Below are 22,522 nucleotides of genomic sequence, written 5' to 3' on the forward strand. Positions count from 1 at the left end.
TTTTTGCATATTTGCTCAAGGAAAGCTAAAAATATTTGCCACAATATTTTTGCGTAATGAAATAAAAAAATAAAATATTTAATATTGAAAATTAAAGTAACGAAGTCTAACCTAAATTATGGACATGGTCTATATTTTACAGCAAGTTCTTGTGGCATGACCAAACTGGTAGCAGTACACGATTTTCAAAGTCAATCCACATTTGTGGAGGTGAATTTGTTGATGAAGTTTGAAAAAGGCCATGAGAGGATCATAAACAACTTGCTTTGCATTCCCAGCAAAAACATAGTCAGCCTGTGCATAGTCTGCGGTGAACTGGACTACAAGCTTGTGGCTTTCGTGATCAGAGTCTGCACATACTTCACATCAGAAAGCAAGTTCTGGCCTTCATTGCTCAGAAAAAGCGGAACATTTGGTGGAATGCTTGCCATTTTGTATTCCGGAGGGGTTTGTCTGATCACTGTCCAATGAAACACAACACGATATTAAAACAGGATCAACGAGCAACGTTCACAAGTACATCACAATTTATACCCTTCCGAGTAGGACATACTGAATTATTTTGGTTTGGTTTACTAGACATTTACTTACTCTGAGCTAGCTAGATGAATCATGTTCTTTGTTGCTGTTGATTAAGGCTCATGTTGCAGAAAAATATCTGTCGCGGAGGAGTTCACACAGCAATCCTTGCCTATGCTAGCAATTGCAGCTGAACGTAACATATTCAATGTCTTGTCTTGGGAAAAAGAAGCAAAGCAATCAAGGTTCCCTGATTAGAAGTATCACCAGAAAAAACCTCTTTTATACTTTAAGTGTTAGCATGGCTTGGAACCAGGAAAAATAGAACAAACAGAATGCAAGAAAATCTTTTGTATTACCAATGAATGCCCAACATAGTGCAATGTTAGGCCTGCTTGATCATGAACATACTGGAATGTGGCTGGAAAGTCATATGATACTAATTCATCCCACGACCAATCCCACTAGGCCTGTAAAACATATAAGAGCCAGATTAGTCGAAGACTTAACTGGATTTGGTGAGGAACACTATGTAGAACACATAAGTTGAAAGAGAACTGGATTAGCAGGGGTAAGTGATGTATGTCCACGGCTGTAACTAGTTCCCCTTGTGTTGCCTATCCAAACATCATATCCATTATCAGCCAAAATGAAAGCTAAAGACTCATTTGGAGAATTCAACAGCCATGTTATTCCATCCTGTCACAAAATAGTTACTTATATGAGCTGCTTTGTGTATCAAAAATAACAATAGAAGTGGATTTAAAACTAAAAATATGACTGTTTTGGGGAGGAAAAAACGCAGACAGCAAGATATCAACGATGAGCAACCCATGTTGTATCATAACACAGAGACCTTTCGGTGGATGACATAACAGAAATTTAAATTAATTATATGTAAGAAGTCATGGAGATTCAGTTCTTACAGTGTGCTCTTCACAAATAAATTACGTAGAGCTAGCTGATTACATCTGCAGCTTGCCAATGTCCATAGAACTTTAGATTTCATTGCTTGAACAATAATGTAACTATCAATCAATATGCCCGAGATGCCAAGTTCCTTGTTGCAATTTGTCTTTATTTCATCCACATTGCTGTTTGTGTTGGCCATATATTGATTTTTAAATTGCACACCGTTCATTTTTGTTTAAATTTGAAATTTTGCTTATGGATTGAACTAATCACAGATGTACACGCCAGATTAATCCAATTGCTACTGGCTAATAAACAGAGTTTAAATGACAAAATAAAACAGGGTTCGTAGCATGCTAAGCTATGAAACAGAAAAGAATAAGAGATTATCTAAAATTCAGTCACTTTCGGTTTATTCAATAAATTACACTTACTCAATGGTTATACACTTATTGTCTTGACAGAAGTTAAATAGCAGAACACTATAAGAAAAATAAGACAAAAAATATACTGATGGATGTCACAATTATATAATCATTGAAGCCTAAAGAAAGTCATGAGAGGATTATACACAGCTTGTTTAGCATTGACAGCCATTACATAATCTGCATGAGCGTAATCCTCTCGGTATTGAAAAACTAACTTATCTCCATCATGATCTTTCAGGCTGTCATTCAAGAGCTTCACATCTTTGACATCCGAAAGTGTATCAGCCCCTCCGTAAGCAACAAACAGAGGAAGGTCATTTGGAATGCTTGACATATCATAGGCAGGTGGAGTGGGCTGTCCATAGCGTCGATTGTTATCATCGGCATTGCCATAATCGTACATTTGGATGGTTCCTTTTCTGATCACTGCAATTTAAGCCTTCATATCAGAATTTGACCATGCATTTTTTTCGCAAATAAGATTCTGATTACTTACTCTGAGCCACATGAATCATGTTCTTCGTTGATGATGACTGAGGCTCGTGTTCTAGAAAGGAACTGACTACAGAAGAATTCAGGCAGCAATTCTGACCTGTAGTCATAGTAAATACTCATAAAGTGATGCTAAAATAATCAAGGTCAAGAATCTGATGCCTAATACGATAACACTTATTTGGATACACACCTACCTGTGAAAGATGTGAGTAATTTTGTGCAGTCAACACCTGGTTTTGCACATATATCCTTAAGCAGATCGAGTACCGCATTTCTGAACAATCAGGAGGAAATTTTTATCACAAAAAATCATTTAAAGAGCTCTGCACTGAAATTGTTTTCTATATGCCTTGCGTGGGAAAAAGATCAGATAATATACTGCATTGAAGAAGACTATCATTCTTGGAGTCATATAGACTATAGATTTCAGAGTCCTCAGTCAAACAGTAATATGATGAGAAAGGTAACAAAGGTGAATAACTCTTACCCCCTAGGATTAAATTCAAGAATCCCCAGCCACTTCAAAGCCTATTAGGATATAATCAAAGATGTACTTTACTGTTTGTACATGCTTTGATGGAAAATAAAATCGCAATCCAATAGTAAAAGAGTCCATACCTCAGCAAGAAAGTTATCTGCAGCATTTGTTGCCAGCGGAGAGGTCATTTGACCAATATACGCAATTGGGCTTAGAAGTGCAGCTGAACGAAGTTTGCTAACCAGTTGACCTTTCGAGAATGAAGCTAAGGCAGTTAAAGTTCCCTAGAAAGATTCAAATAGTTACATAATCAATAAAAGGAGCTGCTACATGAAGAATGAGAAAAATATCCTGAATATTATAGCAATGGATTACCAAGGAATGCCCAACGTAATGCAACTTCTGTCTTGTTTTTGAACTGACATACAAAAATATAGCAGGAAGATCATAAGCTGCCAATTCATCCCATGACCAATCCCAATAAGCCTGCAAACATTACACATCAATTTTAATTGGCAATAAGAATGAAGAACAACTAAGCTATTCATTGTGTGATATGACTGCAGGAAAAAACTAACAGCGTCATTTGTACTTAGAGAAGTATGTCCCCTGCTGTATTTAGTTCCACGGGTGCTACTTAGCCACACATCAAATCCGTTATCAGCTAAGAGCAATGCCAAAGATTGGTCTGGAGGACTCAGCAACCATGTTATTGCATCCTACCACAACATTCATTACATATTTCCATCAAACAACATTCAATTTTTGAGACTAAAGTGCAAAGAAAAACGCCTTCTTACCATCAGGAGCCCATGCTGCAGTAGGACTGGTGGCCTGTTCCTTGTACTCCCACCCGACCGCCCATGTGGAATATTCTGCATACTAAGAATATAACCATCTTGTGTAGTCACCTGTAATTCAAGTGTTTTCTCAGTAAAGCATTGTAAATCGTGCAAGAAAACATGAAACATCGTCAAAGCTTAGGGGTATTACAGTGTGTTCTTGACAAACGTATCCTTGAGGATCAACCACCGACTTACATATGCCATCATCAGATGCTGCAGATAAGGCTTTCTTGGCCCCGAGCAACTTTGTCCTGGTTCCAACAGCTGACTCACAGAAACAGAACATAACCAGTAGAATTTCGAAGACAAAACCACCGGCCATATTAGTGGTTTACTCCTGCAAGGTAAACACCCAACTACCGAGCATGATTTATAGGTGATAAAAAGACTAGATGAATGTAAAATTGTTCCAAAAGTTACTGAATAAAAACAAAAGCACATATATACATGAATGAATGGACTTTTACCTTATGCTGCTCATTAGAGTTTATTAATTAAAATTCCTTTGGTTAATCACAAACATGTATTCCGGCAGTCAGCTTTTTGTCTTATTGGCAAAGTCTAGGGTTCATTATCTTGATGCCGCGTATAAATCCAATGACTTCCTGCAGCAGACTGTTGTTCTACAAATCAACTTGAGGCTCTCATGCTTGTCTCAATTTTCAGATCACTACAGACCGATTTGGCAATTTATAGATCACGACAGACCTCCGATTTGGCCAAACCGCTACAGAAATGTAGCTGCTTTGCAATCAAATACGAGATTCACTAGACATAAACAGCTCAGTGATCTACAAAACTTAGCATACGGCGCATAGGCACATTATAATTAAATCCTACTATTGGCCATGACAAGAAAGAAATAGTATAACTTATTTCCACGATGCATGTAGACCGAAAAGTGAATTTTAAGTCCAAGATACATTAGACATTTTTGGTTTGGTAGATTAAATGATAAAATATATTTACAACTACGATCAAACAAAACAAGACAGGACAAGACTCAGGAGTCACGGGGAATATAGTAAGGAGAATCAATATAATAAAAGGAGATATGTTACAGAAGGTTATCTTTACATGGGCAAATTGCAAATATCCAACGCTAGTAGCATTCAAGCCAAAATCATGCAGCAAGCTGACTGTAGAGGAAGGATACCATAGAAACAATAATATTCAACGTAAACTTTCTAATTCCTTTTCTAAAGCATAATACTCCTCCGGTGAGATTACAACTACTTTTCCGAAGGCAAGAATGCACATTAAACTGCACAAACTAATCAGAACAGCGAGTACTTACACTTATTTAACATATGACAAGCGAATAGAATATATTTCTTCTCAATCAGATGATTACAGAAGAACATGTAATTTATACATTTGGTAATACCGCCGACTCTCTGTGTATATGTAATTCGATAATAATTTAAAGAGCTGTTGCATATATCTATATCGATTAACATATTGGATGAGGTTTGGTGGGTGCATGTGCATGGGGCACATCATTTGGCAATGGTTCTGATGTTTTAACTGAACTATCTGCTTTAAATCTCAGCGATGGTCTTCTTAGGAACTTGAGGGGCCATCTTCTAGGTTTTATCTGTCCTAACAATTTCATCTGCTCCCTTCTAAACTTCCTATTTGCAAACCATCTTCCTCCTCGCCAACCAAGCCCATACCTGCACGCATATCCAAAGACTAAACATTCAGTTTAAAACTAAAATATAAAAGAGTAGAACCCCAAGTACCAAACAATGGTGTATATATATATATATATATAAAGTAAATTAAAGGCAGTCCCCGCTTTTAGACAAAGATAACTACTTCTTTTCCAATAAATAGTCACCTTTGGCATTTACGTGTGTTTGAAATACGTATTACTAAGCCCAGTTGATGCAACATACTTTAATGAATAATAGTGTCACTTATACACAAGGTAGAAGCTAATGTTATAAATCAAGAGAATGAATAAGAGAAACCACGGAGGACTAAAAAGAAACAAGGCTAAACAACTCATTATCTTAAGAGTACTCATATAAGTTCTCTTAACTTGTCAGAAACTGCAAATTGCCTTCAAAGAAGCTTAGTGTCCAAGTAATTAGGACTGGGATACTGGGATGAATACTAGTCATCACATCATTGGCAAAATGAGTTCTATCAAATCTCTACCAATTTACTCTGGAAGACTCGGATTACATATTTAAGCAGATAAACATAAAGCAATAACCAAAATATTTTATCAAGTAATAAAGCTTTTAGTAATCGGGTAATATTCATTTAGTATACTTGGCCCTCGTTGCAACTAAAGTCCATGAATAAAATGATAACACGAGTCATGTACAATAAAACCTGAGTCTAATCCTTTTCCAATATTTAAAAACCGACAACAGCAAAGGAAAACGAACAAACCCGAGGATTAAACTGGTTCCAGCTGTTGCAATATAGGCTGCAGTAGTAGTACCACTTGTTCCAACAAGTTTCTTAAACTCGCTGTGTTCCATATCAAAATTGCTTTTCATCTACAATAATAAAAAATATACATATCAGGTCCAATCCAATTCCGAAAAAAAAGAATGTAGGAGGTCTTGGGAAATTATAAAAAACATCAACAGGTACAAAAAACCACAAGATAGAAGCAAGATACATAAAATATCCTTAAGCTCTGGAGAGAAAAAAAATATGATGTTGGATTCCTCAATGAGAAATTGTGAACTAATTTATGGAAAAGAAAAGGATGTAAGAAAGAATGGTGGAAATAAATGAGCGAAGCATCTTAATGTTGAGGGGCGTGAAGAAATGAGGGAAGGATAATGGAGCATTTATCTTCAAATCGGAAAGTGTGAACTTTAATTTAAATCAGTAGGAACATAATGGAGGACATAATGAAAATTATACATGTTCACACATTAAATATTTTAATTTTTATCGCACTCCCTCCCAATTTAATTCCCTCAAAGAACACACAACATTAATCTCAAATAGCAAGACTTCAAAAGCATCACTACACGAGCAGATATGTTATGGTTAAGTCTCATAATTAAATCAAATATTTTAGCACACGTACCTATCAGAGGGGATAACAGGGAGGAAATGCTGTGAATGAATAATTCATGATAATCACAGCAGCATCCTGTAAATTAACTTGAACATTTGGTACTCAAGTAAAAGTACTACTGCAACTCCCCTAAGGGGCTTATTAACTAATACAGTCGATAAACATCTATCAATTATCATCTGTGAAATTAACTACTCGTATTCGATGTTGTCATATTGCACTATATCCTAAGGGATTACTGCTAATTTGCTTCCCTTTAAAATTTCACAAAAACTATCCAAAAACTTCATAAAAATCTGTCCAATGACTTATTGCCCCCATCAAATTGCAAGGTTTTGATGATGATGTAAATATTAATAACCCTTGTTTTGGAAGATATTTAAATTATGATTCTGGTATATTTATCTTCAAGAATTATTATTTGCAAATAGTAAATCTCTCTACTTGGTGGATAACACTTATCATCCTAATCCAAATACTGATCTCAAAAATAACAGCTTATCTATTAAAATCCAAATTATCCTCCTAATGGTCTGTAAATATATACATCTATTGAAAATCTGCTTCAGCAAACTGACACTGGAATATATCTGTCAAAATTAATAAGAATGAGGATATAAGATATTGGACATGTGTCATCATTGTAGAAAGGAAAACAAAAAACTCATACAAAGCTTAAAATAATGTGGACCTAAGCTTTGAAGAAGATTAGGCACATAAAAAATAGTGGAAAAACGTCTAGAAACTTCGACAATTGTACGATTTATCCTCTTAACAAGGAAGTGATGATTTGTACCCCATTAGGGACTTCTAAAAGAATTATCATTTATTCAAAAATGCTTTGGCTAGCTCAGAAGGACCTCATACCACAGCCCGGAGAAGTTCAGGTTCTCTCAGTGTTATTAAATGTGCAGTGTAAGTGCAAAAGGTGTGCTTCGGGCTTAGCATCAAAAAAGCGAAGCGTATTTTTTAAAGAGTCACTGAAGTGTGTATATTCAGGGAAGCACAATCAAGAGCGATTAATGCAACAAAAGGAGAATAACTAAGGAACAATGAGGATGTTCAATATAAGAATGACGAAGAATAACACATAGAGATCAAATCAGCTCTTTATGATCCTCATCCGGATGCTAGGTTTCTTTCTTGTTTGCATATTGCAAATACAAATAGGTGAAATAATTTTAAACTGTATAAATAAAATGATGAAAGGCTCTAATGTTTTTCACATATTTTGACCACTAACCAGTAATCACCTAGGTTACACTGATTAGAAACTAAAAATTATATTAAAACATATCGACAAGTTTTGAAGCAAGAAAAAAATGAAGAGTAAACATAGCCAACAAGATATTTCTACAATTAAATTCTAGTTCCAACATTTCCCTTTACATATTCTAGTGTCCAGTAATACAGATTGACATGAATATGTGGCTCAAATATGAAAAGAGGGGAGAAACTTGGTAATGAAAACATTATGAGCGATTGTTTCTGCTTTGGAAAAAAAAAATGAATTGATAAGGAATTTTCTGATGTAGTTGTTAAGACCCATGCTACGAACAAACTACTGCAGCAGTTGAACAACATATTAAGCATTGCGAGGAAGAAGAGGATCCTAGGTTGGAGTAATAAGAACAACATAATAACTAATAAGTTAAGGTCAAGACCCCTGACAGAATTCCCTATATGTAACAAGGATGCTACTATGAGCAAATTAGACAACAAAACATAGCAATTGTCAGAAATGAACCGCTTACAGAGGATTAATTAAGTTAAATCTAGTTATTCCAGTATGATAGACAAAGTTTCAAAGTGAACACCATACTCCTGATGCCAGCTGACCCGACCAATACTTACAAGCAAATGTCCATACTCTATACCACATACTAAAGCTCAAAGTCTAATTATAAACACATTAAAGAAACACCAATGGCAACAGATACAAACAAATGCCACGAATTAATAATAATTAATTAAATAATATATATTAATATATTTCTTAGATACGTGGCTTTTCACAACAAAAGTCTAACATTCTTATACTCATATGTATATCAACAAAAAAATAAAGATGTTAAACACAGACATATCTATTTTCCATTCTATATACTCACATAGATAAGCTGACTATACAAATATATAAACAGATTATACTACATGTATATTCAGTTTTAATCAATTTATACAAACACACCCACACCCACATAAAGATATATAAGTTGAAATTAGCATGTTGATTGTTGCTGATGTTGAGTATGTTTTAGAATTTATTTTTATTTTTTTCATTTATAATTTTGATTGGATTTTGCACTAGTCGACCGACTAGTCTCGACAATTCGCAAGTCGAGCTCTACAGTGAACTTTCTCAAACTGACTCGTCGACTAGTCGACCGCCGCAAGTCGAGCTCTACAGTGAACTTTCTCAAACTTTCTCAACATTTCCATTAACATATTCTAGTGTCCCATAATAAATGGTAACATGAATATATGGCTCAAATATGAAGAGAGAAGAAACTTAGTAATAACTAATGAAAACATTATGAGCGACGGATTCTACAGATTCTGCATGAAAAAAATTAATTGGGGAGGAATTTTCTGAGGTGCTTGTTTAAGACACATACTACGAACAAAAGACTGCAGCACTTGAACAACATTTAATGCATTGCGAGCATGGTTGTAGCGGTGATTGGATGTCGACTCAACATATCGACTATCTGAATGTCGATATTTCGGTCGCCTGGTCGACTAATCGGTCGACTAGTCGAGCTGCTCAGTGTAAAAAAAAATTCTGCAAAATTGTTTTTGCATATTTGACATGATTGCGAATACTTTTCTTTGTTCAGACAATTGGTATTGATTAATTGTTACATATTTCACATGATTGCAAATACTTTTCTTTGTTGCACTAAATTGTTAGATGATTGCAAGTACTTTTCTTTGTTGTCATTTCTTAACTCTTCTAGTTTTTTCATCATTCTCTCCAAGTGTTGGATTCTTAATTCCTTAGAATCTTAAAGAAAACATTGTGGAAGGAGTTGGAACTTTGAACCTAGAACTTAGAAATCTAAAAAACATAATATATATACATTTGTGTATGTGGATATATATGTATATTATATTTTTAATTTATAATAATATATTATTTTTTGTCGACTAGTCTACGACTAGTCGACTAGCGGGAGGTCCGTCGACTCGCCTCGACTCATCGACGTGACAACCATGATTGCGAGAAAGAGGAGGAACCAAGGTTGGAGTACTGAGAACATAATAAGTTAAGGTTAAGTCGCCTGACAGAATTCCCTGTTTGTAACAAGGATGCTACTTTGAGCATTTTGGACAACAAAACATAACAGCTGTCAGAAATAAACTGCTTACAGATGATTAATTAAGTTAAGTCTAGTTATTCCAGTATGATAGACAAAGCTTCAAAGTGAACACGATAATCCTGACGCCAGCTAGGTAAATGTCCATACTTTATTAGTTTATACCACATACTTAAACTCAAAGTCTAATTGTAAACACACAGTAAAGAAACACCAATATGAACAGATACAATCAAACACCATAACATATACTCACAGCATTTTCAATTGAATTGAGCCTCTGTTCGACTTTCTTCTCGTGCATGTGTCGTAAAGTATAACCTATAAAATCATAACATTCAAGTCAAACCAAGTCTTACAAACACAAATCGATCCCAAAACCTAATTCCTATATCAATCTGTACAAATAATACATCCTAACAAAACCTCATAAATCCCATTAAAATCAATAACAATCAGCAAAACAAAAGAGGCATAAATTACCAAGCCATGCTGTAGCAACAGAAGCAACAGATGTAGAGACAGTAAAAACCACTTTGTGCCTCTCAAATGTATCCTGTAATCACAAAACATAAATTCAATATCACAAGTACATTTACAACGAGTTCGACTCCTGTTGCGTGCGTGCGTGTAATTAATTAGCAAAAAAAAAGACAATTCAAAGATTGTGTTAAACCTTGGTGGAGAAATAAGTGTCCTGAACAGCAGTCCATGAATTCAAAGCTTTTTTCTTAAAGTGAGGTAGATTCAATTTGGCGGACCCTGAGGAGGTCCTAAATCGATACATACTGCTCCTATTACAACAATTATGTTATTAAACTTTACACGCCCGGTTGAAAAATTGTATTATAATGTCAAGTCTATAATAAGACTCAATACAACAGAGTTGAATTAGGGCAAAAGCAGACAATTGAATTGATTTAATTGGAAGGGCAGGATGAAATTGTGTGACCCAACGATGATGACTGATGAGCGAGCTACTTTACATGTTTATTTGTTGAAGGACTTTAAATAATTTTCTGAAAAGTATAGAGTTCTAAAAGTTTCTTATTAATTCTTCCATCCCATTTCTTAAATTCGTGTTGATCTCTATATTGAAAATAAAGTATTTGATATCCAAAAATTTTAATAAAATTTAAATAAATATCAATTATATAATATAATAAATATATTAATTTATCAGTTACTAATAGAATTTTGAATCAAATATAATTAACATGGTAAAATATATTGTATTTTCCTCTCATAAATCATTTCGATTAATACATAATTTTCCAATAAATTTTAAATTGTAATTTTAACATAAGTTCTCATTTGGTTATAAATTTAAAATTTGTAACGGTAAATTTTAGATTAAATAATTTATTGATATTATCTAAACATTTTACGGCTATTTAAAATAACTGTAAAATAAAATAAATATATTCTAGATATTTTAATATCAAACAATGGTCCACAAGTAAAATAAAAGACTCCTTTTATTTGTGTATAAATCGTAAGTAATATATCTAGATAATAACTGTAAAAAAATTATAATAATTTATTTTAACTTATGTAATTTAAAACAATCGAAATTTTATTTACGTAATTTTTACTCAAAATATTTAAAATTACGATAATTTAAATCATCTTTAAAATAATTTATTGATAATTTTAAGTAAAATAAAATAACTGTAAAATTTAAAATAAATAGTAAATAATTTTTTTAAATCTAGATATATTATTTAAAATACTAGAGTTCATAAATTTTCATTTGGTTATACTAGCGTTATAGTAGCGTTAAAGAAAAATGTGTAGAAAAATAACAGACGATAATATTTACTTTCTCATCGCATTTTTAAAATTATTTATTTGATATTTATATGACTTTAGTTATCAAAATGATACTCCGTTAAGATCACTGAAAGAAGTGATATATGACAGTGACTATTTTGATATTTAACCCGTAAAAAAAACGGCACAGACATAGGGGAATATAGAAAAACATTTGTGACAAACATAGGGGAATATAGAAAAACATTTGTGACAGACGTAAAATTATACATTTATTCACGTTAAAGATTTTGCTTGGGTTGAGGTTTAAACAACGGGGTAATAAATTGGAGGATGATGGTTGTCTTATTGTTTTTGTGTATTGTCCGTAGGGTGTGTGTTTTATTTTTCGTTGTCTTGTTGTGTTGGTGTTTCTCTCTTCTCGATGTTCTTTTTTATTCCCCTATTATTAGCGAGCTGTCCCCTAGGTTAGTAGATAGATGACTGTTATATGCTACTGACACGTGGAAAAAAGGAAAGGGGAAGGGGGTGACAAGATATCCCAGTGAGTAACACGTGTAATATTTAGAGGATAAGATCGTGATGTGGGATCAAACGCTTACAGAACTAACGCCTACGGTTACAACCTCTTGGTGTTCGTGGTTTGTGAATGTTAGGGGCCTACGGATTCTAAGCACACGGTCATGCCTTCGGTAGACGCATGCCCTTCATCATGTGATACGTTCTGCGGAACCATTGGGAGGGGATGATTCGAAAGGCATGTAGTATTGAGATATTAACGATTATGACCATTGGGTAATCGTAATTCCGATGCCATCAATTGCCCCTTCCATAAGTGTAGAATTCTTTAGGAAGCGATTAAATTCGAAAATGAATTATTTATAATGTCTTGAATAAATTTTAATCTTCTAAACGGTTAACAGGAGCGGTTGCGTAATAATACTTAAGGGTGTGAGGGGAGACGACGTGTCCCATGAGGGGCCTTTTGAAAAAGGCACAGGTTTTGAGGGGAAGTGGGTTTCACGCGCCTGCCTTTCCCTTTTTTGTGGGCCCCGTAAATCATTTATTTTTATAATTTCAACGGTTCATTTCCTTGAAAAGCGGGGGAAGTTATTAAACTTTAAATATATACACTCTTTTAGTTCTATTTTCCTCCTTGTTTATCCTTTGGACAAGACAAAATTGAGGAGGGCGCACGAAGGGAGAAAAACATAAGCAGTTTGCTCGGTTTGCATAGTCGCTATTTTTCCAAACAGGTACTTGCTTTAATTCTGCTATAATTGATTTTTTGTATTGCTTTCCTTCTAATTTGTGAGTAGAATGGTGGGTGGTGGGTGTGTAAGGGGCTAAGAAATAATTTAGGGTTGAAAGGTATAGAGCATGTAAGTCGACATTGTCCTGAGGAAAATGGGGATTTCCCGGGGAATGCATGGTGGATAAAGATCAGAGATTCAAATGTTTGGAGAGTAGCATTAATCTGGTATAGGAATTAGGGATGAGTTCAGGGATCTGCGTTTTAGATGTGGACGGGGAAAGGGTTTTGCTTGTTATTATTTTTTATATATTTTCCGTTTTTATTTTTCATGTTGTGGCCATTTTATTGACAAGGCCCTTTCTTTTTATTTGTAGAGAATCTAGGGATGGGGAAGCGTGGGAGATTTGTGGTGAAGGAGAGTGAGAGCGAGAGTTTGACAGATTCTGAGAATGAAGCCTTGTCTACATCGTAAATTGGGGATGAAGATACCGAAAGCGACGAAACCTCTAAGAGTGATTCTTCGGCGAAGGGGGAATCATCAGACAAAGACGATCGTTCCCTTCGAGAGGTGGTGTCTAAGGGAGCAGGCCTATGGCCGTTCTCAGGGGGGTTGCATAGTCATAAAGAGGTCATTTCTACTCCCACGGCCAGGGGAAGGAGAAAATAGAGGAGTTGAATTTTTCCGGGATAGGTCGAGGGAGATGAAAAGAAATTGTTGAATTGGCTAAGGTGCAGAGACAAGAAAGTGAGAAGGGGAAAGGTAGAGTACGTATAGCGATAGGGAGTTTGGTTGGAGATCAGGGTTGGATAGATTGTATCCAGAAGTTTGTGAAAACTTCTAAGAACGTTCAGAGAGATGATTACTTTAAGTGTTTAGGTTATATTAACTATTACCAAGCGAAAAGGTATGGGAATGTTCCTGATGATACATTATGGAAATTTTTAGGAGATCTGGAATATATTAACAAGCCGCCTAATTTCGATGATAGTTATCTTGCTAAAGTAAGACTAATTGAAGGGGAGAAGACTTCATCCGTGGCTAGCCTTGCTAGAACACCAGCCCTTTGGTTTTCTTCTCTCACAACTCCTTCGAGGGAGGCAATGCGGAATTCCAGAAGCTTGGCTCGAGTTTCTTCAAGAAACTTTATCATCAAAGGGGATTTTGCGATAAAGCCACCAAGGACTTGGTTTACAATGAGTTGGGAGTCACTGTGAGCTTTCAAATGTTGAACTTGAAGATCTTTAGCTAATCGAAGACCAACCAGAAGGGCTTCATATTCTGAGCAGTTATTGGTGGCAGGAAAGTTGAATCTTATAGATTGTTAGATTTCAAATTCTTCGGGGCTTATCAATAGGACTCCATCTCCACTGTTGTCTGAAGTGGAGGACCCGTCAACAAATAACAACCAAGGAAGAGGGAGATGGGTCAACTTGGGGGGGGGGTCCTCCGGAAGGGCTTCAGCTTCCGAGGTACAGAGCATTCGATCAAGAAATCGACCAAAGATTGACCTTTGATAGATGGTCAAGGAAGATAAGTAATATTGAACTGGCTGAGCTCTACAACCCAATTTACTAATCTTCCAGAAAGATCCGGTTTATGGAGAATTTTCCGTAGGGGTTGATTGGTGTATACTTTGATGTCGTGCCCTTGAAATTATGGACGAAGCTTTTTGCTAGCAGGCAGAAGAGAGTATACCATCTTCTCAATAGTGTGGTATCTAGTCTCCGCATCTCACAAAATGTGGCTGACATAGTATACAAGAAACTGCTTATCTCCCTCCTCACGGATTAGGCATGAGCTTACAACCCCTAGGGCTACGACCAGATATAGACATAGAGGTTCTTCGGAAAGAGGCTGGGAGAGAATATGTGGAGATGACAAGTAATTATTCAAGGAATCGAAAGCTTCTTGACAAGAAGGAGTCCACTGCACTTCTTTTGATTTATTCACTCCTTTCAGAGCGTCAAAGAAGGGGATACTTTTTTCGGCCAACTTAGAGACGAACCTTCGTAGGGAGGTCAAACATCCATTCAATGATTGAATCTGTCTAGGAGTCATTGGGGGGGGGCATTTCCAATATAGCTCTAACCTTTTTGGGATTTACTTATATACCACGCCAGCTGATCATGTGGCCTAAGAACTTCCCGCGGGATATTCCGAAGGTGCATTTGGAGGGATTTAATTGGAGGCCATGACTTCAGATAGTTAAGAAGGTCCCTTTCAGATCATGCAAGTGTCCTTCTTCAAATTTGGACTTGACAATCATGTCGTCTACATATACTTCCAAATTCCTTCCGATTTGGTTAGATAATATCTTATTCATGGTCCGTTGATATGTAGCTCCTGAAAGAGATGTGTCATAAGTCCAATCATGTATGATGATTTAGGAATAACTTTTATGTAATCTGTTTTGATTTCATTGATATTAATAAAAGACTTGTTTTGGTATTATTGTGGGCTTTATCTATTTAAGTGTTTAAATAAGATATACCATAGTTTAGAGTAAAGCTTTTTATGGATTATGATGAGATCATAATAATGAGACCTAAAAGATGATAACTCTGAACTTGAATATTTCCTGGTCGTAGGATTACTAACTGGTAATTAGTAATCCGCAAAGATCGGTACATACTATGCTTGCTTCATTATGAAGGATGCCTGTTCTCATAGACATTTGTGTGGTGACACTATAGCTAGTATGTAGGTGCCTATTATAGACTAAGTTCACTGAACATGACTCACACAGCTGAACAACTGATGGAGTTCACTCACGTGTCAGCAGATGTTCACATAGTGATAATTGTACAAGTATCCTTAGACTTGAGGTCATCATAGTCATCTTGTGTACACTGAACTATACTTTGGTTTAGTTCTTAGTCTCCAGGGACAATAATAAGGGCTCTACTGAGTGTAGGAATTTGTACACGAAGATAGTGTATGATCAATAAAGGATCTACCCCTTCCAGTGAAAGGAAGAGAATGTTCAATGTTGATCCACTTATGCTAGTTCATGAATCTCTGGCCAGAGTGAATGAAATTAGAAAGGAGTTTCTAATTCACATTAGAACTAAACATAGTAAATGGGAAAGTATATGATTAAATAAGATAGGCTTGACACGAGTTCCATGCCTTGTATTTAATCATGACATTGCAGGATAGAAGGAATTAATTGTACGGTAACTATTCACTGAATAGGTTCTTGGTATTCTAAGCAGTGAATTCGTATTATCCGGATAGTCGCGATATGTTGAGAAGTATCCCTCACGATGTAGAATAAACATGATTAATTTATTAATTAATCATATTTAATAAATTAGAGAATTTATATAAATAATGATAAAATAATTTTATTATTAGTTATTTCTAGTACCGGCTTAATATTGAGCCTACAGGGTCACACCATAAAAGAGAATGATTTAATGGTGGAGGAATTAATTAATAATGGCTGGTAATTATTTATTTGTGAAATAAATAATTAATTAGCAAATTTAATAATTCATTAAATGAGATTTAATTAATTATAAATTAATTAAGAAAAGTTCTTAATATTATTAATTAAGAATTTAATTTTGGAAATTAAATCAAGTGAGAGAATTATTTTTCTAAAGTGTTTAGAAAATTGGTTAATGATTAAAAGATGTTTTAATAATTAGTTAATTGGTTAATAAGAATAATCAATTAAAGGGTTAATAATAATAATATTTTATGGGAAAATTTTCAGCTGAAAATTTTGCCTATAAATATACTATTATAAACCTTATTTGCCTCAACCCAAATAATAAACCCTAATTCTAAAGTACAAAAGGAGGCAACTAATTCTCTCAACCTCTTCCTCCATTATTTTGATCTCTTGGTGGATACCGGTGGAGTGCTTCACAATTGAGGAGCAGCTGCTAGGGATCTCCATTCATCGTTCTTGGATCGCTATTAAAGATTAGTAATCGATCCCTCAATTTATTCACGATTTGTATGCGTTTATATGGATTTTATATCAAGAAAATGTTTTACCATGCTTCTGTGATGTATAAAATCCTACAGCTCCGGCATTCATTAATCCCATAGGAAGGACTCAGTAGGCATATGTCGCTCGATGGGTGATGAATGCGGTCTTGGTCTGTCTTCCAGAGCCAGTTTGATCTGGTTATACCCTGAAAAAGCATCCAGAAAGCTGAAGAGAACATTTCCTGCAGTCGCATCCACCAGCTGATCGATGGTGGGGAGAGGATAATAATCTTTGGGGGTAGCTTTGTTTAGGTCTGTGTAATCAATACAGACTCGCCATTTGCCGCTAGCTTTCTTGACCAACACAACATTTGATATCCATTCGGGAAATTGTATCTCATATATAAACTTGTATTTCAACAGTTTATTGATTTCTTCATATATGGCTTGTTGTCTTTTGACTGCGAAATTCCTCCTTTTATGCTTTAATACTATTTTATTGGGGTCAACATGGAGTCTGTGGACAGTGATGGATTCATCAAGGCCAAGATTGTCTTCAGGCTTCCAAGCAAATATGTTCGGGAACTCTGGTAGAAGTTGAATGAGTTCTTGCTTTAGGGAAGGTTGAAGATATGATCCTATAGAAATACTCCATGCATGATCTCCCTCTGTCAGCTCAATATTTTTTACGGGCTCTCCAGGCTCGACTTTTGGTGTACAATGTAACTCAGCCTTTGTCAGGGAAGTTTCTGAATAAGAGAACGATCTTTCGATCATAAATATTTGTGAGGTTTCAACTTTCAAAATATTAGATTCCTTAGGGGAGCTTCCTTCTTTCAGTTCTCCGTAAGGTTTCCTGTTCTTTGGTTGAGTTTGAGCCAAGCTTGAGGAAGTGGAATAGCAGTACTGGGAGGCTACGAGATCAGTTATCAGTTCACCAGGTCCCATAGGAGTAGGGAATTTCACTTTCATATGGGGGAGAATATAATAGCTCCTAAAAAAATAAGGTGGGTTGGCCAATAAAAGCATTTTAGGGAGAAGCCATATCGATAATATAGTATTTGACCATAGCGGTTACCTCCTGCGGAGGGGTGCCGAAGGTGGTGGTAATGTCGATGGCATCTTGAACTGGCACGACATGGTTTCTAAATCCGTAGAGAGGCCCCTGTACATCCTCGAACTTCATCTCCTCCAAAGGAGTACTTAGGATCATTATTCTGAGAGCATGTCTAAAGATGATATATATATAGTGGAGCTGTTATCTATCAAGACCTTCCTAACATCCTGATTGGCCAAATCGAGGTTAACAGTGAGTGGACCGTTCTGGCAAACATTTCCCTCAGGGTAGTTGACATCCGAAAAAGAGATGGAAGTGCCAGTGAGATGAAAGGCCTGAAGAGGGGTATCCAGCTGCATAATTTCATGGCGTGTTATGTTTCCTCCTACGATCATATCAACCACATGCCTGGGTGGAACAATACTTGCGGGACCTTCCGGGTGTTGAGGATTCTGTCGATCCCGAGAGGGGAGATAATCATTAAAGATCCCCCTCTTTACCAACCTTTCTAGAAAATATTTGGGAGAAGTGCACTCATCTCTATTATGTCCGATCCCAACAAGATTATCATAAAAACGGGTTCGGTCTCTCTTTTCTGCGTGCGTTCTCATAGGGTTTGGTGGTTGGAAGAATTTCTTTGCTCTTATTTGTTGAAGCACATAGGACGGGGTTTGGGTTAGCGGGGTAAAATTTGGTTCTTCTCAGATTTTCCTGGGGATGGCCCTTTGATCTGTGGGGAAGTTCCTTTGGCCTCTACCTCAAAAATCATCCATTCCATCTACTTGCATAACTCTTCGGCCTGGCGAGGAAGATTCTCCTCGAGCCGAAGGGTAGTAAGCACAGATCCTTTCGTCCGTCGCTATGTAGGCTGATGCTATGGTGTAGGCCTCAAAAAGATCTGTAGGCTCCCGGTTACATAACTCTTTACAACAATCTTTGCACTCTTGATAATTCATGTTGCGAATAAAGGAATCCACAACACTCGTTTGCTTTAGTTCTTTAACCTTGGAAGCCGCAATCTTAAATTTTTCAATGTAGTCCTGTAGGGTTTCACCTTGTTCCTGCTTTATATTCTCCAAAGATATCGTATGAACTGCATGAGGGGTATTAACACCAAACTTTAACAGGAACAATACCTTAAACTCCTCCCAAGAGCTGATAGATCTGAGAGCCAAACTCGAGAACCAAGTCCTAGCATAGGCTTTGAAGGTTGAATTGAACAATTGGCATTTGGTGATGTCATTATACATATGACATATCATTAAATTTTTATAATAACTCAAATGATCATTTGGGTCAGAAGTACCGTTGAATGACTCCAGGACAATGATTTTCACTCCAAGATTAACAGGAATGGCTTCCAAGGCTTTAGTAAAAGGCGATCCTCCTGCGGTCATATCAACAGCATCCCCAGGGTATAAGCCTTTCAGTCTGGTTAAACAGGTTATCATATCCTCCTGCCTTTCTACAGGGGTTGCGGTTCGATGGACCCTCCTTGGTTGATAAGGGGATCATCTAACCCTCCTTGGTAAATACAGGGATCATCTAATCCTCCTGTCTTTTCATGTGAGGTGTCGTTGCCCGATGATTCGGAGTATAAAGTCCTTTCGGCCCTATGAGGGGGACGTTCTCCATATCGTAGGGTGTTATAGCTAGGATAAGAGTTTTGGGAGTACTCATCTTGTGAGTTCTGTTGGGAACGCACAGGAGAGGGAGATCGAAAGTGTCGTCCAGTATAAGACTCGGAAACGACTTCAGGGTAATATGAGGGGGGGGTGATGGGCTTCCTGTTGATTTGCAGCCATCTGTGCCATCAGATAATCCATTTGATGTTGCATATAATTCTGTTGGGCTCTCAAGTTGGACAACATACTATGCGTAGGAGAATTATTAGGTGTTTTAGAGGAATTACTATAAGTGTGGGATTCATTATCTGATCCGTTACTCATATTTCTTTGGGGTTTTTAGATAAGAAAAAGGGGATGTCGTTGTGGTATGATGATTAGTATTCTTTGTTGGTTCCCCGGCGACGGCGCTAATCTGATGGTTGTGTTATTGTTTCTGTGTATTGTCCGTAGGGGGTGTGTTTTATTTTTAGTTGTCTTGTTGTGTCTATATTTCTCTCTCCTCGATGTTCTTTATTCCCCTATTATTAGCCATCTATTCCCAAGGTTAGTAGATAGGTGTGACTGTTATAGGCTACTAACACGTGGAAGACAAGAAAAGGGGAAGGGGATCAAAGGGTATACCAGTGAGTAACATGTGTAATATTTAGATGATAAGATCGTGACGTGGGACCAAACGCTTACGAAAATAACACCTACGGTTACAACCTCTTGGTGTTCGTGGTTTGTGAATATTAGGGGCCTACGGATTCCGAGCGCACGGTCATGCCTTCGGTAGACGCAGGCCCTTCATCATGTGATACGTTATGCAGAGCTATTGTGAGGGGGATGATTGGAAAGGTATGTAGTATTGAGATATTAACGATCATGACCGTAGGGTAATCGTAATTTTGATGCCATCACAGGAGTAGTTGTTTCTTCCTCAGTTCTTCTTTTGTCTTTGACAAACCCTTGCAGGAATCATTCAGATTCAATTGCTTAATTCATATTCGAGACCAAATGGGGCCCTAATAAAATCACGCTTAAAAAGAGAAAGAATGCTCCGACATTCGACATCGAAACCTTCAAACTAGACATCGACGAGCTTCTTGGTGAGTTCGCCAAAGATGATTTAACAACATTAGCTGATATGAAGAAAGTATGGACCTGTAAGAAATTCTCGTTCATTTATGAGGCGAGGCCTACAACTAACATTGCTTGTTTTATGCGGTCTCTCTATTCTCATTGCACTGGTTATGTGGTGTCTAATGCGTCGTTGTCTACTAGGTTGGGTGGCCTCTATTGTCTTTATTGTCTCCACGAGACTCAACCATATAAGCCTCTTTTCCGGATTTATATTTCTGTACGAGAACTTAGTGTTATCAATCTTGTACGATAAAGACATTATTATATATATATTGAATATATAACTAATTCATAAGAACATTGCTAATTCTTAAATCACATAAGCATATAAGAATTAACAATTAAATTAGGAGAAGGGTTTGAGAAAACAAACAGAGATTGGATTTAATCTCGAGTCCAGAAAACTGTCTCCTTAAAGCAGTTTCGCCCCGCACCATCCGTGTTTAGCGACCTGCTTCCCAGGATAAAACGAGATACTAGTATAATCGATAGATCGAATATACTCTCAGCGAACTTGAACTGAGCCCGAGAACTATCACCGGAATATTGAAAAAATTTAAGACTAAAGAGACCAAGAATGAAAGAGATGACTCTTATTTCCTTGACTTAATAAAACTGGTGCCCTAAGACTCTATTTATAAAGAGAGGCTTGAAAGGACTTGTTTTTCTTTTCGATGTGGTACATGGTATTTATAAGAAAAACTAAGGAATAGATTTGTGCTACTCTCGATGGGGTACCAAACCACTTTTCATATTAAAAGGTAAAACTTTGTAATATTAGTTCTCATTCACCTTTTACTCATTTTGAGCGTATTAATATGCGTTGGAATCCCCTCGAAGAGAAGAATACGTTCCAATAAATACACACTACTAACACATAATGTGTCTCACTCATATAGAGTCTCAAAATGATTCACAACTTAGTCTAAAATACTAAGTTTGTCCAACGCTTAGGAGGCTCAGGAAACTTGTTTAGGACTCGAAAAAGAAAAATGTGAATGTTGCCTTAGCTTTAGTCGACAGAATGCTTGAAAAGAGCTAAAGAGGATGCCACCATTCGAATTGCACAGAAAAAGTTATTTGAAAACAGCCAGCTCAAGCATTTTATTCACATGGACTTGGGTATCGAACTTGATGTTTATTACCATAAGAAAATGTCAGAGGATTATGAAGCAGCCAAGAAGTTAGCTGTAAAAGAGGTCAGTGATATGGTAGATATTCGGGACATGAAACACCTGACTGAAAACCGGAGATTGATAGGGTATCTGGTGGAAGACACTGCTCAAGAGTGGAGCACTGTGAAGGAAGTTTTTTTATCAACATACGAAATATGGCCAACATCCTTTTAATTAACTTTGTGAATACAGGGAGTCTGACAACCTTCGACACCAGCAAGACAGTGAAAATAGTGAATTGGAGAACTCCAAACATCAGGGGAACAACGACGATATTCAACTGGAAGAAGATGGTACTGACGACGAGTTGGCAATGGAACTAGAACAGGCACTCGCACACAGTGGAGGAGACAGTGAAGATGAACTGCCAACGGAACTAGATACTGAAGATGAATTGGCATTGGAACTTGAAGAAACACTTTCAGACTATTAAGGAGATACTGAAGACTAAAAAAAAACTAGAGGACTGCAATTTTTTAGCATCCCAGGCAAGAGTCGAAGTTATAACACTTGCCTTTAA

At 36.4% G+C, this 22,522-nt stretch overlaps 1 protein-coding gene and 1 pseudogene across 1 annotated transcript; both read right to left on the bottom strand.

Annotated features, from left to right (window-relative positions):
• Positions 1 to 129: 129 nt before the first annotated feature.
• Positions 130 to 1,660, bottom strand: LOC141695304 (triacylglycerol lipase 2-like; annotated as a pseudogene).
• Positions 1,661 to 1,853: 193 nt separating this feature from the next.
• Positions 1,854 to 11,036, bottom strand: LOC141695305 (triacylglycerol lipase 2-like). Its single transcript, XM_074499562.1, has 15 exons — positions 10,726 to 11,036; positions 10,533 to 10,605; positions 10,306 to 10,370; positions 6,084 to 6,193; positions 5,136 to 5,353; positions 4,755 to 4,816; positions 3,826 to 4,008; positions 3,633 to 3,743; positions 3,411 to 3,551; positions 3,208 to 3,318; positions 2,973 to 3,116; positions 2,842 to 2,882; positions 2,549 to 2,628; positions 2,356 to 2,451; positions 1,854 to 2,285 (listed from the first exon to the last, which is right to left on the bottom strand). Exons 1-15 carry the CDS (start codon positions 10,834 to 10,836, stop codon positions 1,966 to 1,968), a joined length of 1,866 nt encoding a protein of 621 aa, XP_074355663.1. The 5' UTR covers positions 10,837 to 11,036; the 3' UTR covers positions 1,854 to 1,965.
• Between the last annotated feature and the right edge of the window lie 11,486 nt (positions 11,037 to 22,522).

The sequence above is a fragment of the Apium graveolens genome, chromosome 11 (assembly GCF_009905375.1).
Source record: "Apium graveolens cultivar Ventura chromosome 11, ASM990537v1, whole genome shotgun sequence".
NCBI classification, from domain to species: domain Eukaryota; kingdom Viridiplantae; phylum Streptophyta; class Magnoliopsida; order Apiales; family Apiaceae; genus Apium; species Apium graveolens.